Raw genomic sequence first — 19049 nt, forward strand, 5'->3', positions numbered from 1 at the left:
ACATTCAACTTTGTGGCTAACTGCTGTCAATTCCTCTAAGCCCCCCCCCCCCCCAGCTATCTTCTCCCGTAAATCACTGTCGGAGCCATTAGGAGGCCCTTAGGAAGCTGATCTATTAGTGCCCTGATATCACAGTTTACTGTGCAGCAGAGAGAGGAAAGGGGGAACTAAATAGTACAAGAAATACACAAAATCACTTAAACCAGAGGAATAAACAGAGGAAGAGAATGATAATGACATTTTGGATTGAAGGAAAGAAGAAGGATTATAGAAAGTAGTTACATAGTGCATGTGTTTTCAAAGAAGTGGATGACTAATGGTCCATTTGTGAACCTCAAACCACACACACAGACGCACACATTTATCCCTCTGCAGACCCCTCTCATAACACACACTCTCATACCATGTATTTACCCTATTTGGAGACACTATTTGGAGACACTATTTAGTGTTTTTATTTAGAGGAAGGGTGGAGAGAGTGTGAACATGACACAACAATTTTCCAAAACGGTAGTCAAATACTTTATTCTCAGGGCTGTTATGGTTATTTAACACTATTATTGTTTATGTAATGTTATTTAATTCAATAGGGGATTTATTCAGCTTTAATAAGTTTGCCTGACAGACATGATGTCGATGTTTATTGTAACCGTAAAATTAAACTGATGACATTAAAATAGCATTTTCCTACTGTATAATGCCCTACAAGTAGAAATATTGTACTTAAAACCAAGCTTTATATAAATGTGGAGGATATGTGCCTGCGTGATGCTAACCAGGAAACTCCAATTATTCGTGTCAGCCATACATCAGGCCATAATTCCTTCCTTCTGGCTTCAACCTCCTCCGCGAAATTGCATAGATCACGAGGACATTTTTTACATAAATTCCAAAAGCTCGCCAAACGAAAACTGACTGCACTGGCCTGACAACCAGGATCTCTCGCAGCAAAGGAAAGAAAAAGAAAAAGAGAAGTCCATTCTTCACATTGTTGTGTTGTTGTCAGTCAGACAGGTTGGTCAGAGGCATCGAGGAAAATGGCTCCAGAGTCGTAGGAGCTCTTGATCCCTGGTTTAAGGGACAGCTGGCTGTCTGGGCTTCGACCAAAGGACGCGTCTACCTGAGCCGCCGACACCTGGGTGGACAAAACAACGGAGAACGTCAGTCCGTGCTTTGGTGAAAGCTCTCTCTGCCGTGCAGATGTATTATTTAACAAATAATTACCTCTTCAAACTTCTTAGCTTTGTACTGGTCTGCCCCTTTCAAGAAGTTAAGCAGGATAATGTCGCAAAGGACCGTACCCTGCCGACACAGAAACAAAAGGTTATAATCAAAGCTGACAGCAGACACTAAAACTGTCCGTCTTTGGCCTGATCGGATTCTCCTACCAGTCCAACGGAGGTGAAGGCAGCTACCAAGTTGATGAGTGTTGGGATTATGTCAAACTTTCCTCCCTGGAGGAGAGATGGAGACCGTTTGGGTGACGTAATGTGCAAACTGCACACAACAGGACTGCTCTCTAGAATAGATGGTATTCGCTAACATTGAATACATTTAACCACAGACGCCACAGACGCACGCCAATGTCACACAACTCACTTTGCCGGTGACCATGACATCAAAGCGGATGGCATATGCTTTGTGAAGCGTCCGGAATTCAGTCCCATTCTCCGTCAGGAAATATTTGGCAAATCTGAATTCAAAGTGAAGGAAAAGAAAGTGACCAAAGAATGTAAAAGAAAAAAGTCATTTGAACATAAAGAGGAACGGTACCTGAAGTTGTAGCCGCTGGAGATGGCGTTCTTGGCAAACGGCGCATCCAGCCGCGTGAATTTGTACTTGGGTAGACAATATTCAATGTCCCAATCAAAGTTACACTTCCACTCAATATTTATTCCTATTTCTCCACCCTGAAAGAGAAGGGCGAGGAGAAGACAGATGCACATCGAAGCTTTTGTGGAATCAAATACTGTTTTATACTGTATTATAGCTTTATTTTCGGTTAAAGTAAAAGGTGCAACTCTGCAGATTTACTGAACGTCTAATAACAAAGCGTGCATCTGGGGCATCTCAGGCATGCTATGAGGTGGCCTGTGCGTTGGTATCATACACCGCTCATCTATATGTCGCCGTGGGAATGGCGGTGAGCTGCCCACTCCCGTGCATCGCGACACAACTGTGTCTCTGTGTGTAGTTTCCAGTACAGTCTCAACATCTTAGCTTTGAATGACGACGCGTTGTAGGAATTTGAGGAGGAATAGGAAAAAGGAGGAGATGGAGGACGGATATGACCTTGTCTGCGAGGTCCCGAACGCTCTGATTAGTGTAACTCAGCACGTCATTCACGCGAAAGATGGGGCAGTAGGGGTTCGTCTCTGGATGGTAAGTACAATTCTTGATATCATCGGACGTCATTGTGGAGATAAAGTTCCCTCTGAGAGAAAAACACTTTGTGTTAATGACAAGAAATAATCACAAAGGGGCAGGTACCAAGTTCCGTGTGATTATTACATATTTTCTACACAGTTGTTTCAGCCGCTTCAATTTGAGATTGAGTGTCCTCGTGTTACCGACCTGGTGACATCAAACTTTGGAAAGCGAACGCTGTTTTTGATGAAGATGGTGAAGTTGCTCACATCCAGCATCGGTTTGCTGGCAGGGTGTTGACAGAGAAGGACGTGTGAGGATGACAACCAAGTCTTTTAATGCACATGCATATCTTTGTGTGTGTGTGTGTGTGTGTGTGAGAGAATCTTACACCCTAACTCTGTCGTTCTCGGCTGGACACCATCCGAAACTCTCGCAGAAGGCCTTGGTTTCATTGGAGGAGTTGAGGCAAACGCCTGTTATCACCCCTGGTGTGTGAGACAGAGAGCGATGGTCAGTAAATGGGACACAATCTGATTTATGGTTTAAACCAGGGGTCTGCAACGTTTTTCAGGCCAAGGTCCCCCAAACTGATGGCGAGATGGAGCAAGGACCCCCTATTCTACGGAGTTTGGTACGCCGTCTTTTAATTTTGAGCTTCGCGCCCTTTTTTGACATGAGAATAACCGCGATCTGATTGGCTGGTGCCTGTGCTGTCGTTTTTGCATGAAAGGTGCTGTGAATGAACCGGTGCCCAGCTCAAGAGAGCTCTTGTTCGCTACAATATGTTGGATTCATGTTATTGTGTATTTAAAGACAATAAATACAATTCTGATTCTTTTTCCTTTGGAAATTTGTGGGGAAAAGAATAAAATTGTCTTATCAACCAAAAATGTTAAGACCCCCCCCCCCTGCAGTACCTCCGCGGACCCCCTCTTGAAGACCTCTGGTTTCAACAAAGGCAGCCACAAAGAGTTAGGAGTCTATCGGGCATCGGAGTATGTGAGTGTGGAAAGATGCTTAATTCTTTTGGCAACGTGTGTCGGTCATGAGAATTAACGATGATTCACATGACCTAGCAGACAAGCTTCGATTGGAAAATCAGGTGTAAATTGGCGAAGTGGGCGTAATAATAGTAAACGGACCAAAAATGTAACGACATGTCAACAGCGTTATCGCTCAACACTGGAACAGCTACCAATAGGGTCCCTGATATTGACTTAGACACTTAAGCATTGGATACCATTCTAAAAGGCCAACAGTGACAGGAAGGTTTAGACTCACCATTGGAGAGGATGGTGCCCATGTGCTTCTGGCAGTCTTCGTCTTTGGTACATTTAAACATTCCTCCCACCTGAAACACACAACAGGGAGTGTAAAAGCGATATCATGTACACACACTCAAGCCGTATCTAGACCCCCCCCCCCAACTTTAGCTATTTTGTAGGTAAAGGGATCTTGGAACAAAAATTATTGTCAAAAAATGTAATAATGAAGTACGAAGATATGCAAGATTGACGATTCATAGGAGACATTAATGCATTACGTCATCGCGCCGGGGCCTCTAATGGGACGGTTTGAATGTGTCCTCACCTCTGAACAATATCCTTGAAACTGATTTTTTGTGACGATGACTTTGGTCATGATGCAGAAGATCCCTGCGCCCTGAAACACAGCCGAGCATTTACACATTCCGTACTTTAATGAGCTGCAGTCTGAAAGAGCCACACATGTCACTGATATCAACAACGGCCTCGGCGACCCTCCGAGTCTTCGTGTCCAGTCGTGTTTTTTTCGCGCCGTCACACACCTGTTGGGGGAAGACGTAGTCGGCAACATCCATCACTCGGCCGTTATGGTAACCGAAGCCTTTCACTTTGGTCATCACAGAGGACTCGATGCCGGTGTCCTCTGCCTGGTACGCTTTCTCGTGGATGAAGACCCAGCTGCATGCAGGACGAGCAGCAGAGTTCAGTGAGAGAACACGAAGCCTCCCGACATAATTACCAGTTTTTTGATTTACATTCGGCCTTCACATTAAATAAAGAAATGGTTTGGATTTTACCCCAAGTATTTTTTTGCAAACTTTTTGTTTGCCATTTGGTCATTTTTAGCAACATTTCCAAACTGTTAAAATTCTATTTAAATTTGCACTGGATGGATTACTTATTTCATGCAGATAGAAGAACAAAGGAAATTGAAGGAGTCTTGAGTTATGTTTCAAACAGGAGCACGTGTTGTTAAACAACCTTACACCCCACATCCTTTATGTATCTTTTCTTTAGATCACATGCTCTTAAATGTATTGGAAATAGATGAGAAGGGCACAAAGTAAATCTGATCACTCAGATATTATACAGTTAAAGATTGAAAAGTATTCCATAACCAAATTAATTTGCACACGTTCTGTTCTACTGACAGATGTGTTTTCACTTAAAAAGTCATTTCAAAAATTTGGAATTTGGGGAATCCCAAAGGGCAAAGTTGGAATAGAATTTTAAACAATATCTCCTACTTTAAATGATTGTCTTCATCACATCAATTTATTAGTAAATACACTTTTTATTAACATACAGCTACTAGTTACTATTGAGAGAAAAAATATAAAACATATATAAATACATTAAAGTGCCAACCAGATGCAACTAACTTCTCTTGTTCATGGATCAGCAATAAATGTCAAATCATTTGATGTATCATAATGTAATACTCACAGGGTTCTTCTTTTACAAAGTCTTTGTACTTTAATTGCATATTGCTGATAATGCGTCTTTTACGTCATTCAAATTTAGAATGGAAGATAGTATTTTTCTGTTGGGGTATTTCTTTTGTTACTTGACTTAAAGATCACATTACCTTTAATGGCTGTTCTGCTGCTCTCACTTTTCTAGAGGGGAGGTTTGGATATAAAATGAAGGTAAAAATGGACATATTTCAACACTTAAAGCTATTTTTTGGAAACTGTAAACATTTGAACAGGAATGATTTCTTTTTAAAGCATCCGCAAATGAAGGGGTTGAAATATGGCCAAATAAAACCAAAAAACATCCACGTGGCTAGATAGAAGGAGTATTTTTGTAAATAAGCGACAGATAACACAAAACCATGAAATGATCAATCAACATGCCCATAAATACCCAAAACAGCCACTCACCCGACAAAATATGAAATGATGAGCAGCTGTACGATCCGGTTGATGATGCCCACGGACCAACTCTTGACCACCACAGACTTGGTGGTCTCATAGGTGAAGAAATTAGTGATGGCGCCCCACACGAAGGAACCCATGGCTGCTCGTCGGTAGAGAAAAAAGTTTAAAAACTGTCCAAAAGTGTCAAAAGGCGCCTTAAGAGAAGAGAAAGTACAGCTCGCTTCGCTTCAACTGGGAGGGAATGATCTCTGGCCCTGCGTGTCGCTCACTCGGTGCGGCCGGTGTTCATCTGCTTTATTGTGCATTTGATGGTCAGAAGTGCATCTCCCTCTCTCTCTCTGCTCTTTGTAGCACTTGGTTCACAACACAAACTGGACCTCCTACTTCCTTCACTCGAATGAGCGAGAGGGGATTGTGAAAGTGTTCCAGTGTCCCTCCCCCCTTGCTGTCTTCACTGCAAATCCCCATGTCCCACGCCTCGTTCTCTCACAATAAGCCAGAAGCACACGCACACAGACAATTATTCAGAGACACAAATCAATAACCCTCCATCCACTTTCAGTTGGACACATTTCTGTTATCCTTTCAGTGGGGTTTTTCTACGACTCTTTGATGCTCTTATCCAAAGTACACAACGGTCACTTAATTCATGCTTCAGTGGTTACGAGAGATGCCCAAGGAGTCCAAACCCCAAAACCTGAACACTCCACTCGCAGAAGAAGTTATACAACATGTAGCGCTGTTTAAAGCCGAACACATTAATGCCAAAATGAGGGTTGGCGTCTGCATTCTATTACCTGTTTATTTGGTTTGTTTATTAAAAGCCTTTTCTTCAAGTCAGAACGTTTTTGAGCTGTTGTTTGCCTTAATTGGCAAAAAAACTTCAAGCATTGACCCCCTTCCTTGGTTTTAGAAAATCACTTTATTTTAGTCAGCCCTACAATCAGGTAGATTTTGAAATACCAGAAATTCGGATTACAGCTCGACAGATAAATCATCTCACTGACTTGGCTGATCTTGGCTCATTCAAAATCTCTGTATACATAAGTAAGTAATAATTTGCATGAAAAGAACAATGCAAAATGCTTTAAATTATTGAAAATGATTGAATATGAATATGTCCAAGTTTCTAAATGCTTTTGGCCAAAAAAGGTGTGAACAATTCAATGAGGACATGTTTGTATAGATGATTGACTGTGTCTTCATGTCTATTCTGGATATTATTTGCTTATATTTTACATACAAAGTTCATCTGAGATGATTTCTTGAAAGTGGCCGTAAAAACTTGTGAAAATGACACAACTTTAAATGTAAACACTGTGATCTGATCCTATACTCACAGGCTCCTATAGTAGGCTTGATGCGCGGTAATACGTAAAAAAAACATCTGTTATTGACAACTGTGCAATTATTGCAACATATGATACGACCACTTCTCAATACACTCACAAGCACCAAAGCATTATTGGCTTTTACATCATGGAGATAATGTAATGATGCAATGACAGTGTGTGTGTGTGAGTGAGTGTGTGCCTGAAGACTTTGTCATTTCTTAAGTGGGCCCATTATGTTTGTGGTCAATTACTGGTAAAAAAAAATCGAAGACAGGATAAACACACATGCACAGGCTTTCAGGCGGCATGCGACTGTAACACTGATCACAAGATTAGGGCCTCTGCATTCCTGGAATGGCCAATCACGACGTGCGAACGCGCACATCTGCAAATGTGAGACCCCATTAGTCAGATTTTGGATGTGGACACACACGAGGAGTGAGGGCGGGGTTGTCGGATGGATTTCCCCAGTGAAAGGGGACACTATGGTGAAAGGGATCATCATTGAACAGGAAGCGATCCACGAAAACACATTCACACCGGATGGGCATTTGACCGCAGCATCTGGGACATGCCGGTGCACAGCCACAAATCACGTGACCTCACACATACACTGACTTATATTTGGCTCTTGGTCGGTCCAAGCAGATAAAATCTCAAATATGCCGTCTGACGGATTCATGCTCCCCAGTGGATGAATCTTACAGATGTTGATGACTTTTCCTGTCGTGCCGCCGTCAGGCCAAAGCTTTTCTAGGAAACGTTTCAACAACTATTGGATGGACTTATAATTGGTTGACATATTCATGTCCGCTTCAGCCTTATAATTTATTGATCCAGACTATTCACCATGCATAGAAACCATTTTTACAATAATTTACACTTAAAAGACATAAACCACATCAGTGTTTTGGGTCTATTTAACAAACGAACCCAGTAAACTACAGATGGTGAACAGGGCAAACATCACCCTTTAGACACCTGTCGTTCCTGAATGCTTCAAAATTAGACAAAAAAGAAGATGCAGTTTGAATTAGGGACCTTTTTGCTTTGATGTGGGCCAAACTAAAAACACCGGGGAAAAGTAAGGGAAAGATCCTGGAGGATTAATCCACTGATTTGAGTCTGTAAAAGGGACTCTGCAAAAGCGTCAGACAATGAACACGAGGGGACATTCTATGGTAATTCAGCCGGTGTTACTGCAGCAGAAAGAGGATCTCAGCCACGTTCACTTGGGAGGAAGCCACACGTTGGGAGCGTTTAGCTCTTACAAAAACCCACCCTGTTCAAACCAAAAACACAGCAGCCCTTTCACAAACCGCCGTGTACTTTAAACTTGGCCCCCCCGTTTGAAACGTCTCTCCAACGCTCACCAGCGTCGCTTCCTGTGATGACGCGCGCTCTCCCAAACCACCCTGCCTGGTTAAATGGGCCTAATGTACAATGCCACAGTGGGTGAGAATCCTGTGGGGAATTTCCTGAGTAAACATAATATCTCCCTGACCTGCAGGGCCATTTCTAGAGTGGATGGTAAGACGCTTTCATGTGGTGAGAAGTAGCAAAATGAGTCCTCGTGCAGAGAGTTCGGGACAACGTGAACACTTTAATCCATAAGGCTGATTGTGTTGACATGGACGGGTTTTGCATGGTATAAGAAAAATCTGGTTAAACATGGGACGAAAAACCCAACAATCCCCAAAAGGTCATTTAAATAACTGTTCTGGAGCATTTGATCATAAGCCACACTATCCCTCAGCAGGTGGAGTTTGGCAGATGTCAGCACTTCAAAAGTGTCCCCTTTAAGGTCTTTTAATTAAATTGTATTTTTATATATTTTAGGTAAACATCCCAACATCTAAAGCCAAAATAACTGGAGTAATGCAGGTGAACTCTGGATTATATATATATATATATTATATAATATATATATATATATATATATGTATAGAATAGTAACTCGCTGCAAAAAACAAACTAAAGATGCTGGTTTGGATTTTCACTCAGCGGCGTGATGTTAAAATATTGTGTACCACCAATAAACAATGCAGTGCGGCTTTATTAAAAATGAATTATTTATTTATTCAAGCCTGAAAAGATACCTTGGTAAAGCACAAACTAACACTCAACTGTTTTAAATGCTCCCAAAAAACAAGTCAGAAGATCAAATATTACATGAGCTTCAAGAGTCACAGTCAAGTGCGTTTGTACTCAAAGCAAAACTTGTAGTAGAAAAAAAAAAATTCTAAATAAAGTACAGTTCAAGTCTGTGGATTTGTCCCACAGATCATGGGTGTGAGATCCACATGGAGCGTATATATGCTTGGTCCTTGGTCTGTGAGCAGGATGGATAAATGTTGTTGTGTTTAGTCGGACTCCTCTTCTGAGCTGGCAGGTGTGGACACGGCCTCTTCTTCCTCCATTTCATCATCCGATTCCTGGTTCCAAAATAGAAAGAACAGGGGTCAGGTAATACATTATTTTACAATAAAAATGAAGCAGGAGACGCATGAGAAGTTTGTCAGCTGATTAGGGTCGAAACCGGTCAAGGAGGAAATGGAAATACGACCGTTTGAGGCAAGTTGGATTACATTAAGCATTAAGAGAGACACCCTTGCATCATAATATGGGAAGTGGAGCAACTAAAAACGAATTGGGAAACTCGTCAATCAAGACCAAGAGGTTTCAGTGTCAGAACGTCGTGGTGAACACCAGACAGGACGACTTCGATAATGCTGCCGCCCGTCTGGCCGTGGCGTTTCATTATTATAATTATTGTTCCTGGCCGTACCTTCTTCCTCTTGGCCTTGGTCTTGCTCTTGCGGTCGGTGTCCGACGAGCTCTCCTCGCTCGTCTCGATGAACTCTCGGCTCTTAAAGCTGTCGTTGGCTACCGCCCGCTCCTTCTCCTTGTCCGCGCCGGCGGACTTCCTCTTCTTCTCCTCCTTCGCCCCGCCAGACTTTTTACTCTCCCTAATGGTTTGAGTTACAAATATAAAGAGACTGATTGTAGCAAAGACCAAACAAACCAGCGGGAGTTCTCTCTCTGCTTCTCTGAGCCTCACTTCTTGGAGCTGGATGTCGCTGCTGGAGCAGCAGCTTCCCCCCCGCCGCTCTCCTTGTACTCCTGCTTCGCTTTGTCGTACTGCCTCTTCGCCTCCGCCGCCTTGATATCCCACTCCTGCAGGAAAGTGACCAGAGCGTTGGGAGAAGTAATCAAGACTGGGTTGGTTAAAGGTTTCATGTGGCACAGATGTAAAGAAAACCATGACATCTGGCTGTCATGGTTCTTTCAATAGTGTGTAGACTAATACTAACACGGGCACCACTTTTAACCCAAGGAATGTTATTTTTTTCTGCATGACCATAAACAAACTAAAAACTAGCGCGAATGTTCCTTTTTAACCACAATTAAAGAATCTATGATGGTGATGAGACGGATTAATATTATAGAATGTAATAGAAAACATGACTGGAAAAGCATCTCGGGCTCCTGCCTCACCTCCTTGTCGTCCTTGCCCAGTTGTCTCCACATCTCTCCGGCCTTCTTGGAAATCTCCGTGATGGAGATGCCCGGGTTCTCCGACTTGATGCGCTCGCGGCTGGAGTTGAGCCACAGCATGTAGGCGCTCATCGGCCTCTTGGGGCCGCCCTTATCTTTCTGCTTTTTCTACTCCGCAGAAGAAAGGAAGGAAAAAAAGAATCACATGAATCCATTTCTTTTTTGTGTATCATAACCACATATTTGGGTCAAGTTTTCTCTCGCCCACCTCTTTGCGTGGTTTCCTCTCTTTTTTCTCCTTCACCACTTTGACTTTCGGGGCCTTTTTCTTTGAGCTGCTGCCGTCGCCGTCGTCGTCGTCCCCGTCGTCGCTGCTGTCGCTCGCCGACGCGTTGCTGTCGTACCTGACGTAAAGGAGGAAAAGGCAGGAGACGGGTCAGCTGTGTGCAAGAAGCCGCGGTGACCGAATACACATCCAACAATAGAATGGAAAAAGGCTCTCACTCTTCGGCAATGTCGTCGTCCTCTTCGCCGGGGTTGAACGACTCGTCTACAGAGCGAGGAGAGACGGGGGAGTCAGACCTACTGCTCTCTCCTGGACACGACGTGCGCCGCTTACCTCGGTCCAACTCAACTCACCGCTCTCGCCATCCGACTCCTCGCTGTCGTTGCCCTCCTCCCTGATCTTGCCCTCGGCTTTCATCCTCTCCAGGTAGGCGTCGTGCTGGTCCTCGTCCGAGTCGCTGTACTCGTCAATCTTACCCTTCATGCCCTGCAAGTAGACTCCGTCGTCAGCAACACAGCAGAAAGCGCACCACTGCGTGGCCGTCGGGAAGGTTTTAGGGCTGCAATTAAGCACCACTTTCAAAAAAGTGATTTATCGTTCAGTCAATGAAACGTCCAGTTAGGGATGAATACCAATCGCAATTTCAATAAGGATAATGGTTTAAAATGATTTTTTAACGACTTTTTTAATTTTAAAAACACTTTATTAAATTTGGTCGGTTTTCATTTGATTGACTGAAGGATTGATTTACAAATCTCCATCACCATTATTCAGGAATTTCAAAGAGAGTCAAAGACCATTCTTTTATTCCTAATCTACAGTCTTACTGTCTTCAGTGATGCTCCGAGTCAGATGCTGCGAACTCTACAAATAGCTTCCTAATTAAAAGACATCTGATGTCAATGAGCACATGAGGTTCGTTCATTAGAAACATGCAGTGTACAATAGCACCTGTTCCTCTTTATTTGTGCCAGGTTTCTTTAACAAAAGATGACTCAAGAATGAAAAAAGGAGAATACTCCCGTTTCATTCAAATGTCATCTCGGACTAAACCGCTATCTTCTCCTCCCACGTCGTCTTTCCCATCTCCGTGCATTAAGCAGCCTATATTTAAACCTCCAACAGGACAGTCGGGCCATTTGTTCTCATTGACCCCTCTCTACTGACCCTGTCACCACGGCAACAGGTTGCGTCGTCACCGGAGGAACAGACTAGGACCTTCTATACATCAGCTGACCGGCATTAACGCAATCACAACTGCCTACGTTAAGCAGTGGTCATGCTGTGTTGAGTCTTGAAGCACACCAAAACCACCCCAGGGACACTTATTAGTCAGCACAATGCACAACTGCACACACCACACACACACACATTTAGTTATCAGAACCCCGCACTCCTTAACCCCCATGTCCCATGATTAGTCATAAATCATCCAGCATCCATCACTGGGCAATCAATCTGCAACCAAGACCCAAGATTTCAGGAAAAGATCAAACACGCGCACACACACACGCGCCATGCAAGCAGAGATTACACCAATTAAAACAAACAAACAAGTGTTGCCTTCACACATGACGCCCGAGACCATACCCACCTTCTTCTACAGGGGTACAAGGACACACACAGAGGAGAAGGGCAACAGGCATCAATATCCGGGGTGGAAGTGGGACACGAGTCATGGTAATGTCTTTGATCACATACTGGGAGACATTGAGATGAATGAAGAAGTTACCTCTTTGAAGCCTCGGTTCTTGATGTTGAGTTTCTTGGCGTTCACAAAGTCAAACAGTTTGCCGTACTCTTCTCTGCAGGAGAGGAGAAAGACTGGGGTCATCTCGGCTGAAACTCACCAAACGGACACAAGGCTCAAGGGTATGACGTAAAGATCTACGTGGCACTAAGCGCTCCCAGCTATCTCAACAACGACGGGTGAAACTTTAGAACCAGAGTCGGGTCACTAAACAAATACATGGGTTCTCCTGGAGCGAACCCGGGCCTCCTGCACAAACAACGCCTCCGTGTTTCAGGTTTCTATGCTGGCATTTGTACATAGCTTTGAACCTCACATCTTAGCAAAGTGCACAGGCAGAGGAGGAACGCAGTGACGCGTCTCCGGTGACTCACGTCGCACAGATTCATGCGAGCGAGGTAACGGGGGCCGACGTGTCAACGCGACAGGAGTCCTCACCTCTCGATGCTGCTGAAGGTGAACTGATTTCCCTGCTTGGTCTCGATCTCAAAGTCAAAGGACCGCGTCGTGGTGGTGCCTCGGGCGAAGTTGACGCAGGAGATCTCCTCGAAGCGCAGATGCACGGGGGGCTTGTGGACATAGATGAAGCCCCTCTCCAGGGGATAGAGGAGGCCCGAGGACGCCTTGTAGGAGCAGGTGATGCACTGAGCCCCAGAGTGACTGCGGAGGAATGAGGCAAGTTGAGCTGGAGTTGCGTGAGTGTGTGAGGGGAGGGCCACAGGCGGCCTCCATCGGGCAGCTTACCCCTGGAAGTTTCCGGGCACGGTGATCTTGCGGTTGACGAGGGCCTTCATCACCCTGCTGACCATCTCATACAGAGAGCCGGACATGTTTTTACTGAGTTTCCCCTCAAAGCGGCGCTCCACGTCATCCCTGTGAGACACGCAAAGGTTCACGAACAGTGGAATAAACATTGTTGTTCATCTGGTCTTTACAAACAACAATGCAGAGGACGTAAAAGTCGCCGGTGCTACTGTAAATGGATGGAAGCTGTTCCTCCAGGCCGACGGCTCCCTCTAGTGGACACGTCAAAAAACACACACACACACACTCACTCGCTCATGTTGAGGGTGAGGCTCAGGTCCTCTTCCTTGGAGAAAAGCAGGATGAGAAAGTGATAACGCGTCTGACCCTGCTTGATGGGAGGATCCAGACTGATCTGATGGAAAAATGTAAAAAGAAAGAGCTTTAGAAGGATTGAGAAAAAAGTATGTTTTTGGTGAAAGGAGGCACAGAAGTCCACTTACCACAAAGAACATCTGCCTCTGATCCTTGTGTGGCAGCAGGAAGAGACGGAGGACCGTGGTGTAGGGAATCTTGTAGTCAAAGGTTTTACCGTGGAGGTGAAGGAACGTCGGGTAGATCCGGATGTCGTACCTGAGTGGGGCGCAGGAGAAGAGGTGTGTGAGAGCAGTCGCGCTACGGCCCGTAGCCGAGGCGAGTGGTGTGAACCACATCCCTGCAGGGGAAGGCCTAACCCGGCCACTGTCTGGTGAGCCAACTACCAGGGCAAACGCTAATTACGTAGACAACATGGATGAGGAAGCGTGAGAGTGTTGCAGCGCTGATCTTCTACCTTCCTCTGGGTGTAAGACACTGGAGCTCTTTGAAGATGCACACAGCGTCCCCTGTGGCCTGGATCACGTCGGCCTTAGACAACACATTCTCAGCAAACGCCTGCAGGAAAAACACACACGCGTACAGACACTTTTAGCTCTATAATCAAAGGCGATTTCATTTATTTAAGAAAAAAAAAAACAGCCCATCCAGCCTCACCTCGACGGGGTCTTGCCGTTCGTCGGCCTGGCTGGGGGGGACGTAGAAGCGGACCTCCATGAGGGAGACCTCTGTGTCGTCGTTCTGGTGAAACTCTAGGGTGACTTCGTTCTTCCCCGTCGCACACTGGGACACGTTGGCCAGTGGCACCTCGAAAGCTGTGCTTTCATTTACTTCAAATGACAACAGCGGCCCTGCAGTGTGCAGAGGATTTTAGTGCATCGGGGTTCTCAGGACAGGGGGGAAAAAAACATTTTAGAATGTTCCTTAAAGATGTGAATACACGTCGGATTATGTAGAATAAACTGAGTTTCACAACTTCAGTAGCCAACACGTTTTGTTAGTCCTTAAACAGTTTGGATTGTTTTACCCGAGAACTTGGCTGTTCCCCAGTTCCATCCCTTCACACACATGTCCTTCTCTGACAGCTCCACCTTGTAGTTGGCCTTGAAGTACTCAGAGATTTTCTCAAAGTCCTGATGGACAGAAGGGGGGGAGGGGATGAAGGAGGGAACATAGATGGAAAATGCTTTGTTAGTCAGGCAGTTAAAACGCCGGCGCCGCGCTGGGACAATTGTGAGAAGTACACCTCAGAAAAAAAAACAAAAAAAAAACACAGGGTGCGGTGACGGAGGACCGTGGTGTAGGGAATCTTGTAGTCAAAGTGACGGGGGGGGGGGGTTAATTAATCACAGAGCAATTAGAGCCACGCCTGCCGCTGAGGCCTCTTGGGAACACTGGAGGTGAAAGTAATCCATCTGCCCTCAGAGTCCTCCTCCCCTCCGCTGACAATCAGCCGGTTTATTTATCCTGCAGGCTCGCTTACAAGTGGACACACACACAGCGACAAACACATGCTCAATCACACACACACACACACACACGTGGAAGTGATTGCGATGTGTGTGTGTGTGTGTGTGTGTGTGAACGGGCCAGGGCAGGAACTCTGTGGGAAACAGAGTTTACGCACCTGGATATCTGCCTGTCCATAAGGTTATTACAGCCAATTAGAGCCCAGAGTCTGTGTGTGTGTGTGTGTGTGCATTCATCAGTTTGTTTGTAGGCCTGGATTAAAGGTGCCGTTGAGATACGAGAGCTTGTGGGAGCAGATGTGCGTGTGTTGCAGAGGTTGCCTGTTTTTGTCGATGTGTGCGTTTTCATTCCCAGTGTCCTCATCAGGGCTGCTGTCGAGTGTTTCTGCGCTCCTCATTACAGTTTTGGCACATTTGTTGTGGCTCGGCTCATTTAATCATAATAAACAGACCCCCCACCACCCACTACAGACACAGGCCTCCTCAACACGACAGTCTGTCTTCTATTACAACATCTCCAACCACGCTCTCCTAACAACCTTCAACCTCTTGCAGCTTCGCACCAGGCGAGCCGGCCAACTTCCTGTTGCCTCCTCAAACACATGAATAGCAAAATAATTATTTCATGATAGGGCTCGACAAGACTTTTCTTTGGGACCTGATAGATTTAATCTTGTATCCTTGTCAGTAGGGGATCAGTATTGTTAGTGTTTTATTAATTTTACTATCAATCTTGTTCAAGGGTTCTTTCATTATTTTGTTTGATAAAAGGCAATTTAAAAAATCAACAGTATGTCATCACTTTAAAAAAATATGAATAAATAGTACATCTTGATCAGCAATACAAAACGTTCCAGTATTGATTCTCACGCTAACAATCAGACTCTGTATGGCATCGCTGACGTCACCTGCAGTAAATAAGGACCAACGGCTGATCGCCAACAGTAGAAAATTGTGCATTATTGTAGATTCATGTGATGCTCGGCCGTCTAATGTTTTGATAAATTGTTGGTATTAAACTTTTTGAACTTAAATGTATAACCCTTTTTTGAACAGGACCGTTCCACAAGTAAAATGTCTTGGACCTGACATGGCTTTTGAAAACAATTTTACCGTCTTGGGGGCACATGACGCATCTTTGATGAGGTAGAACAGCAGATGCACGTTTGAGAAGCACAGCCGGACATTGTGGGGACTTCTCTCACGGTGAGTTACTTGAACAATCGATTATTATAACCGTAGTCGATACACTTTGGGACAATTGAAAAACATTCTGCATTTTCGGTTGCTACAAAATACTTTTTAACAGCCGGTTGCACAACACGCCGCTGCACACATTCGACAATGACGTCTCGACGCGGACGGGCCTCTGCAGGCGGCTACACAAGGTCCGTTGTCTTGCTCAAGGACACTTCAGAAGGACACGTGCATGAAAAGCTCCTGGACGGCTCGCCAGCAGCTAAACCTCCCGCCAACTCCCGATTACCGACGCTGGCTGTGGGAAAATAAACAATGACATCACGCCATGTGCTCCGGGACGAGATGATCCATCTACCAAAAAAAAAAAAAAAAACACTACGCTGATTAACCCCCGGAGACGCCACTGCTCCAGGTTATACCCCTTCCTCCGTCCTCATTTTATACTCGCGAGCTGACATTGCCCATACGCTCACAGCAGCGGGGGAAAAGGTGATAAAAAAAACTACAAGCGCAATTTCTTCTTTTTTTCCCCCCCTCCTCGTCGGTCTTCTCAGCCAAATTGTTTCAGTGGATTGATGTAAACACTGACTCGCATGTGCCGATGATTACACTGTTTATGGAACACACATGCTGGCGCTGGTTTCCCTCATTAATCCCATTAGGAGCTTTGGAGAGAAGACTCCACTCTTTCACATACTTTTAATAACTGCCAACACTGGGTTTTTCGCGAGAAGGTAGCGTTTTTTGGAAGTCGTTTGGCGGTGGCCCCCCTTCTTGTGTTACCTCGCTGCTCATAAACCAGTGGCGTGTGTGTGCGTCGCTCTGTAATGGTCCAGTCTGAGTACGGTAACAATTGCTTCACAAAAAAAAATACCAGGATGAAAGATTTAGAGTCTGTTTGAGGATCTTCCATGAAAAAAAGATGACAAAAATCTTTCAGACCCTTGTCAGGACTTAAAAAGAACAGTGATTTATTAAAAGCAAACCTACCGTGTCCCTGAAGCCGTCATATTTGTAGATATGTCCTGAATGGGTGCCCAGCTTGATGCCGTGACCTAAACACACTCGCCTCCATTGGGCCTGGTTGAGATCGCTAGTCGGGATGCTGTCCACCTTCCCCGTCTTGCTGCTTTTATAAACCACACTTTGTTTGCCGAAACGCAGCCGCCCATCGTTCTGCAGCGCAATGGGGAAGAGGCACAAACAGACATACGACTCGTTTCAAAATGCCGGGGCTTTGAAGCATCAAGTAAGACGTCGTTGTAAATCAGGAAAAAAGTATGTATTAGTCGACTGACAAAAACTGAAACTGCCCAATTTGACTTTTAATTGTTTCAAAGGAATTCACTGGTGGTGAATGTGATGAGGAGATTGTCAAATACTCATCACATTGCTAGTTCTTAAGGATAAGGCCTTAAAAATAATGAGGTTACATCCGCCCAATTTGCAATACAAATTCTACCCCCGATATAAAACATTTAAAATCATGAATAATGAACAGGGCCACGTTTCATTTTGAACTCTACACAGCTCCATTCAAAGGCACAACCTTTAATAGACAAACTTTTGGAGTAGAACTATACGAGTGCGTGTGGTTCCTCTCTGCACTTCGTGACAGCTGTTGATGAGGATACTGACCCAGGAGCCTTTGACCTCCTGGTAAATGTCGCTGAACTCCAGCGTGTCTCCCATCTCAGCTACAGGCGAGGACTCGTCCTCTGCAGACAGAAGAGCAGAAATGACATAGAACCATAGAAGCTTTATTACGTTTGGAGCATCAATTCCAAACGTGTCTTTTTAACAGCTATTCGTCATTCCACTGTAAACTGAAAACAATATGGTCAGACACTTAAGGAATTAGCGAATGAGTCCACAGAAAGCTGCTTTGATGTGATTGTTAATACCACGCACTGCATGGTATATCTTACATTTTGGTTTTATTTTATATTTTAGCATGCCCGATTGATTCTGGCAGTTAACTGTTACTGTGCACTCAATTTAAAGGGAAATTGTGAGCTAATTTTTAGCAAACAGTCTACGCTAACTGTGAGCCAAAAGGGACATCCACCAACTGCATATTTCGAATACTATTTTCTTCTAACATACATCAATAAATAACGGATAGGTCCCATTGACCGGTCCAACAGTTGTTGACTAAAAACGACAACTAACGTCCACGATGTGCTACTAACAATAGCTAGGCTAACTGGAACTGCTCACGGTGCGCTTATTTTCTACAACGTTGCAGCACGGAGTTGGCCAGTCTCCTCAAGCAGATTAACAAGCGACACTGACCACAAGCACCGCCCGAATAGGGACGCAGTGTGCATCATATCAAGCGCTTTAGTTGGAGTAGGCCGGTGAAAAGAAATCAACAGAGATTCAGAGTTCATTTTGAAAGCCAAACAGCTCCCCGTAAAGCACGCCGTTGAAACAGAGTCGTTCTTAGATACAAACATATCAAATGAGTTAATTAACATGCAATCGAGTGGAATTTGAAACTTCATGCCTTACAATCAACGTGATGAGAAGCTTCGCCTGTTTCCCGCGTGTGGCATCGGCAGCTAGCGCGACGTCACCGGAAGTAACCAGCAAGTGATATGTATTTACTTCCGGTTTGACAGAGAATTTCTCTTTTCTAGTTAAATATTCACGCTTGAAAACATTCGCTTGGGAAAATGCGTTTTTGACTGGCCCGTTTTTTTGGTACATAAACTCTTGAGCTGCTTATGACAACTGCTGTTTAAAGATATACTTTAAAGTAGTCCGCGCCACATGCAGCCGACTGTAGTGACCATTCATCACCATTAGGTGGCACACAACCCTTCTCATACAACGGTAGCCGACAGTAGTACATAAATGTATGGTTTTATAT

The 19049-nt window shown here is 44.6% G+C and overlaps 2 protein-coding genes across 2 annotated transcripts; both read right to left on the reverse strand.

The window, feature by feature from the left end:
* Positions 1-402: 402 nt before the first annotated feature.
* p2rx3a (purinergic receptor P2X, ligand-gated ion channel, 3a) lies at positions 403-5866 on the reverse strand. The gene is made up of 12 exons (XM_037461826.2): positions 5522-5866; positions 4178-4313; positions 3961-4032; positions 3652-3721; positions 2759-2855; positions 2575-2652; positions 2293-2434; positions 1774-1910; positions 1600-1693; positions 1389-1454; positions 1225-1302; positions 403-1135 (listed from the first exon to the last, which is right to left on the reverse strand). Exons 1-12 carry the CDS (start codon positions 5653-5655, stop codon positions 1007-1009), a joined length of 1233 nt encoding a protein of 410 aa, XP_037317723.2. The 5' UTR covers positions 5656-5866; the 3' UTR covers positions 403-1006.
* Positions 5867-9081: 3215 nt separating this feature from the next.
* ssrp1a (structure specific recognition protein 1a) lies at positions 9082-18785 on the reverse strand. The gene is made up of 18 exons (XM_037461824.2): positions 18689-18785; positions 17813-17892; positions 17165-17350; positions 14533-14638; positions 14163-14356; positions 13963-14063; positions 13634-13763; positions 13442-13545; positions 13131-13259; positions 12825-13046; positions 12369-12441; positions 10990-11122; positions 10855-10900; positions 10619-10754; positions 10351-10518; positions 9914-10029; positions 9641-9821; positions 9082-9287 (listed from the first exon to the last, which is right to left on the reverse strand). Exons 2-18 carry the CDS (start codon positions 17864-17866, stop codon positions 9216-9218), a joined length of 2151 nt encoding a protein of 716 aa, XP_037317721.1. The 5' UTR covers positions 17867-17892; positions 18689-18785; the 3' UTR covers positions 9082-9215.
* Positions 18786-19049: the final 264 nt, after the last annotated feature.

The sequence above is a fragment of the Pungitius pungitius genome, chromosome 2 (assembly GCF_949316345.1).
Source record: "Pungitius pungitius chromosome 2, fPunPun2.1, whole genome shotgun sequence".
Classification (NCBI taxonomy): Eukaryota; Metazoa; Chordata; class Actinopteri; order Perciformes; family Gasterosteidae; genus Pungitius; species Pungitius pungitius.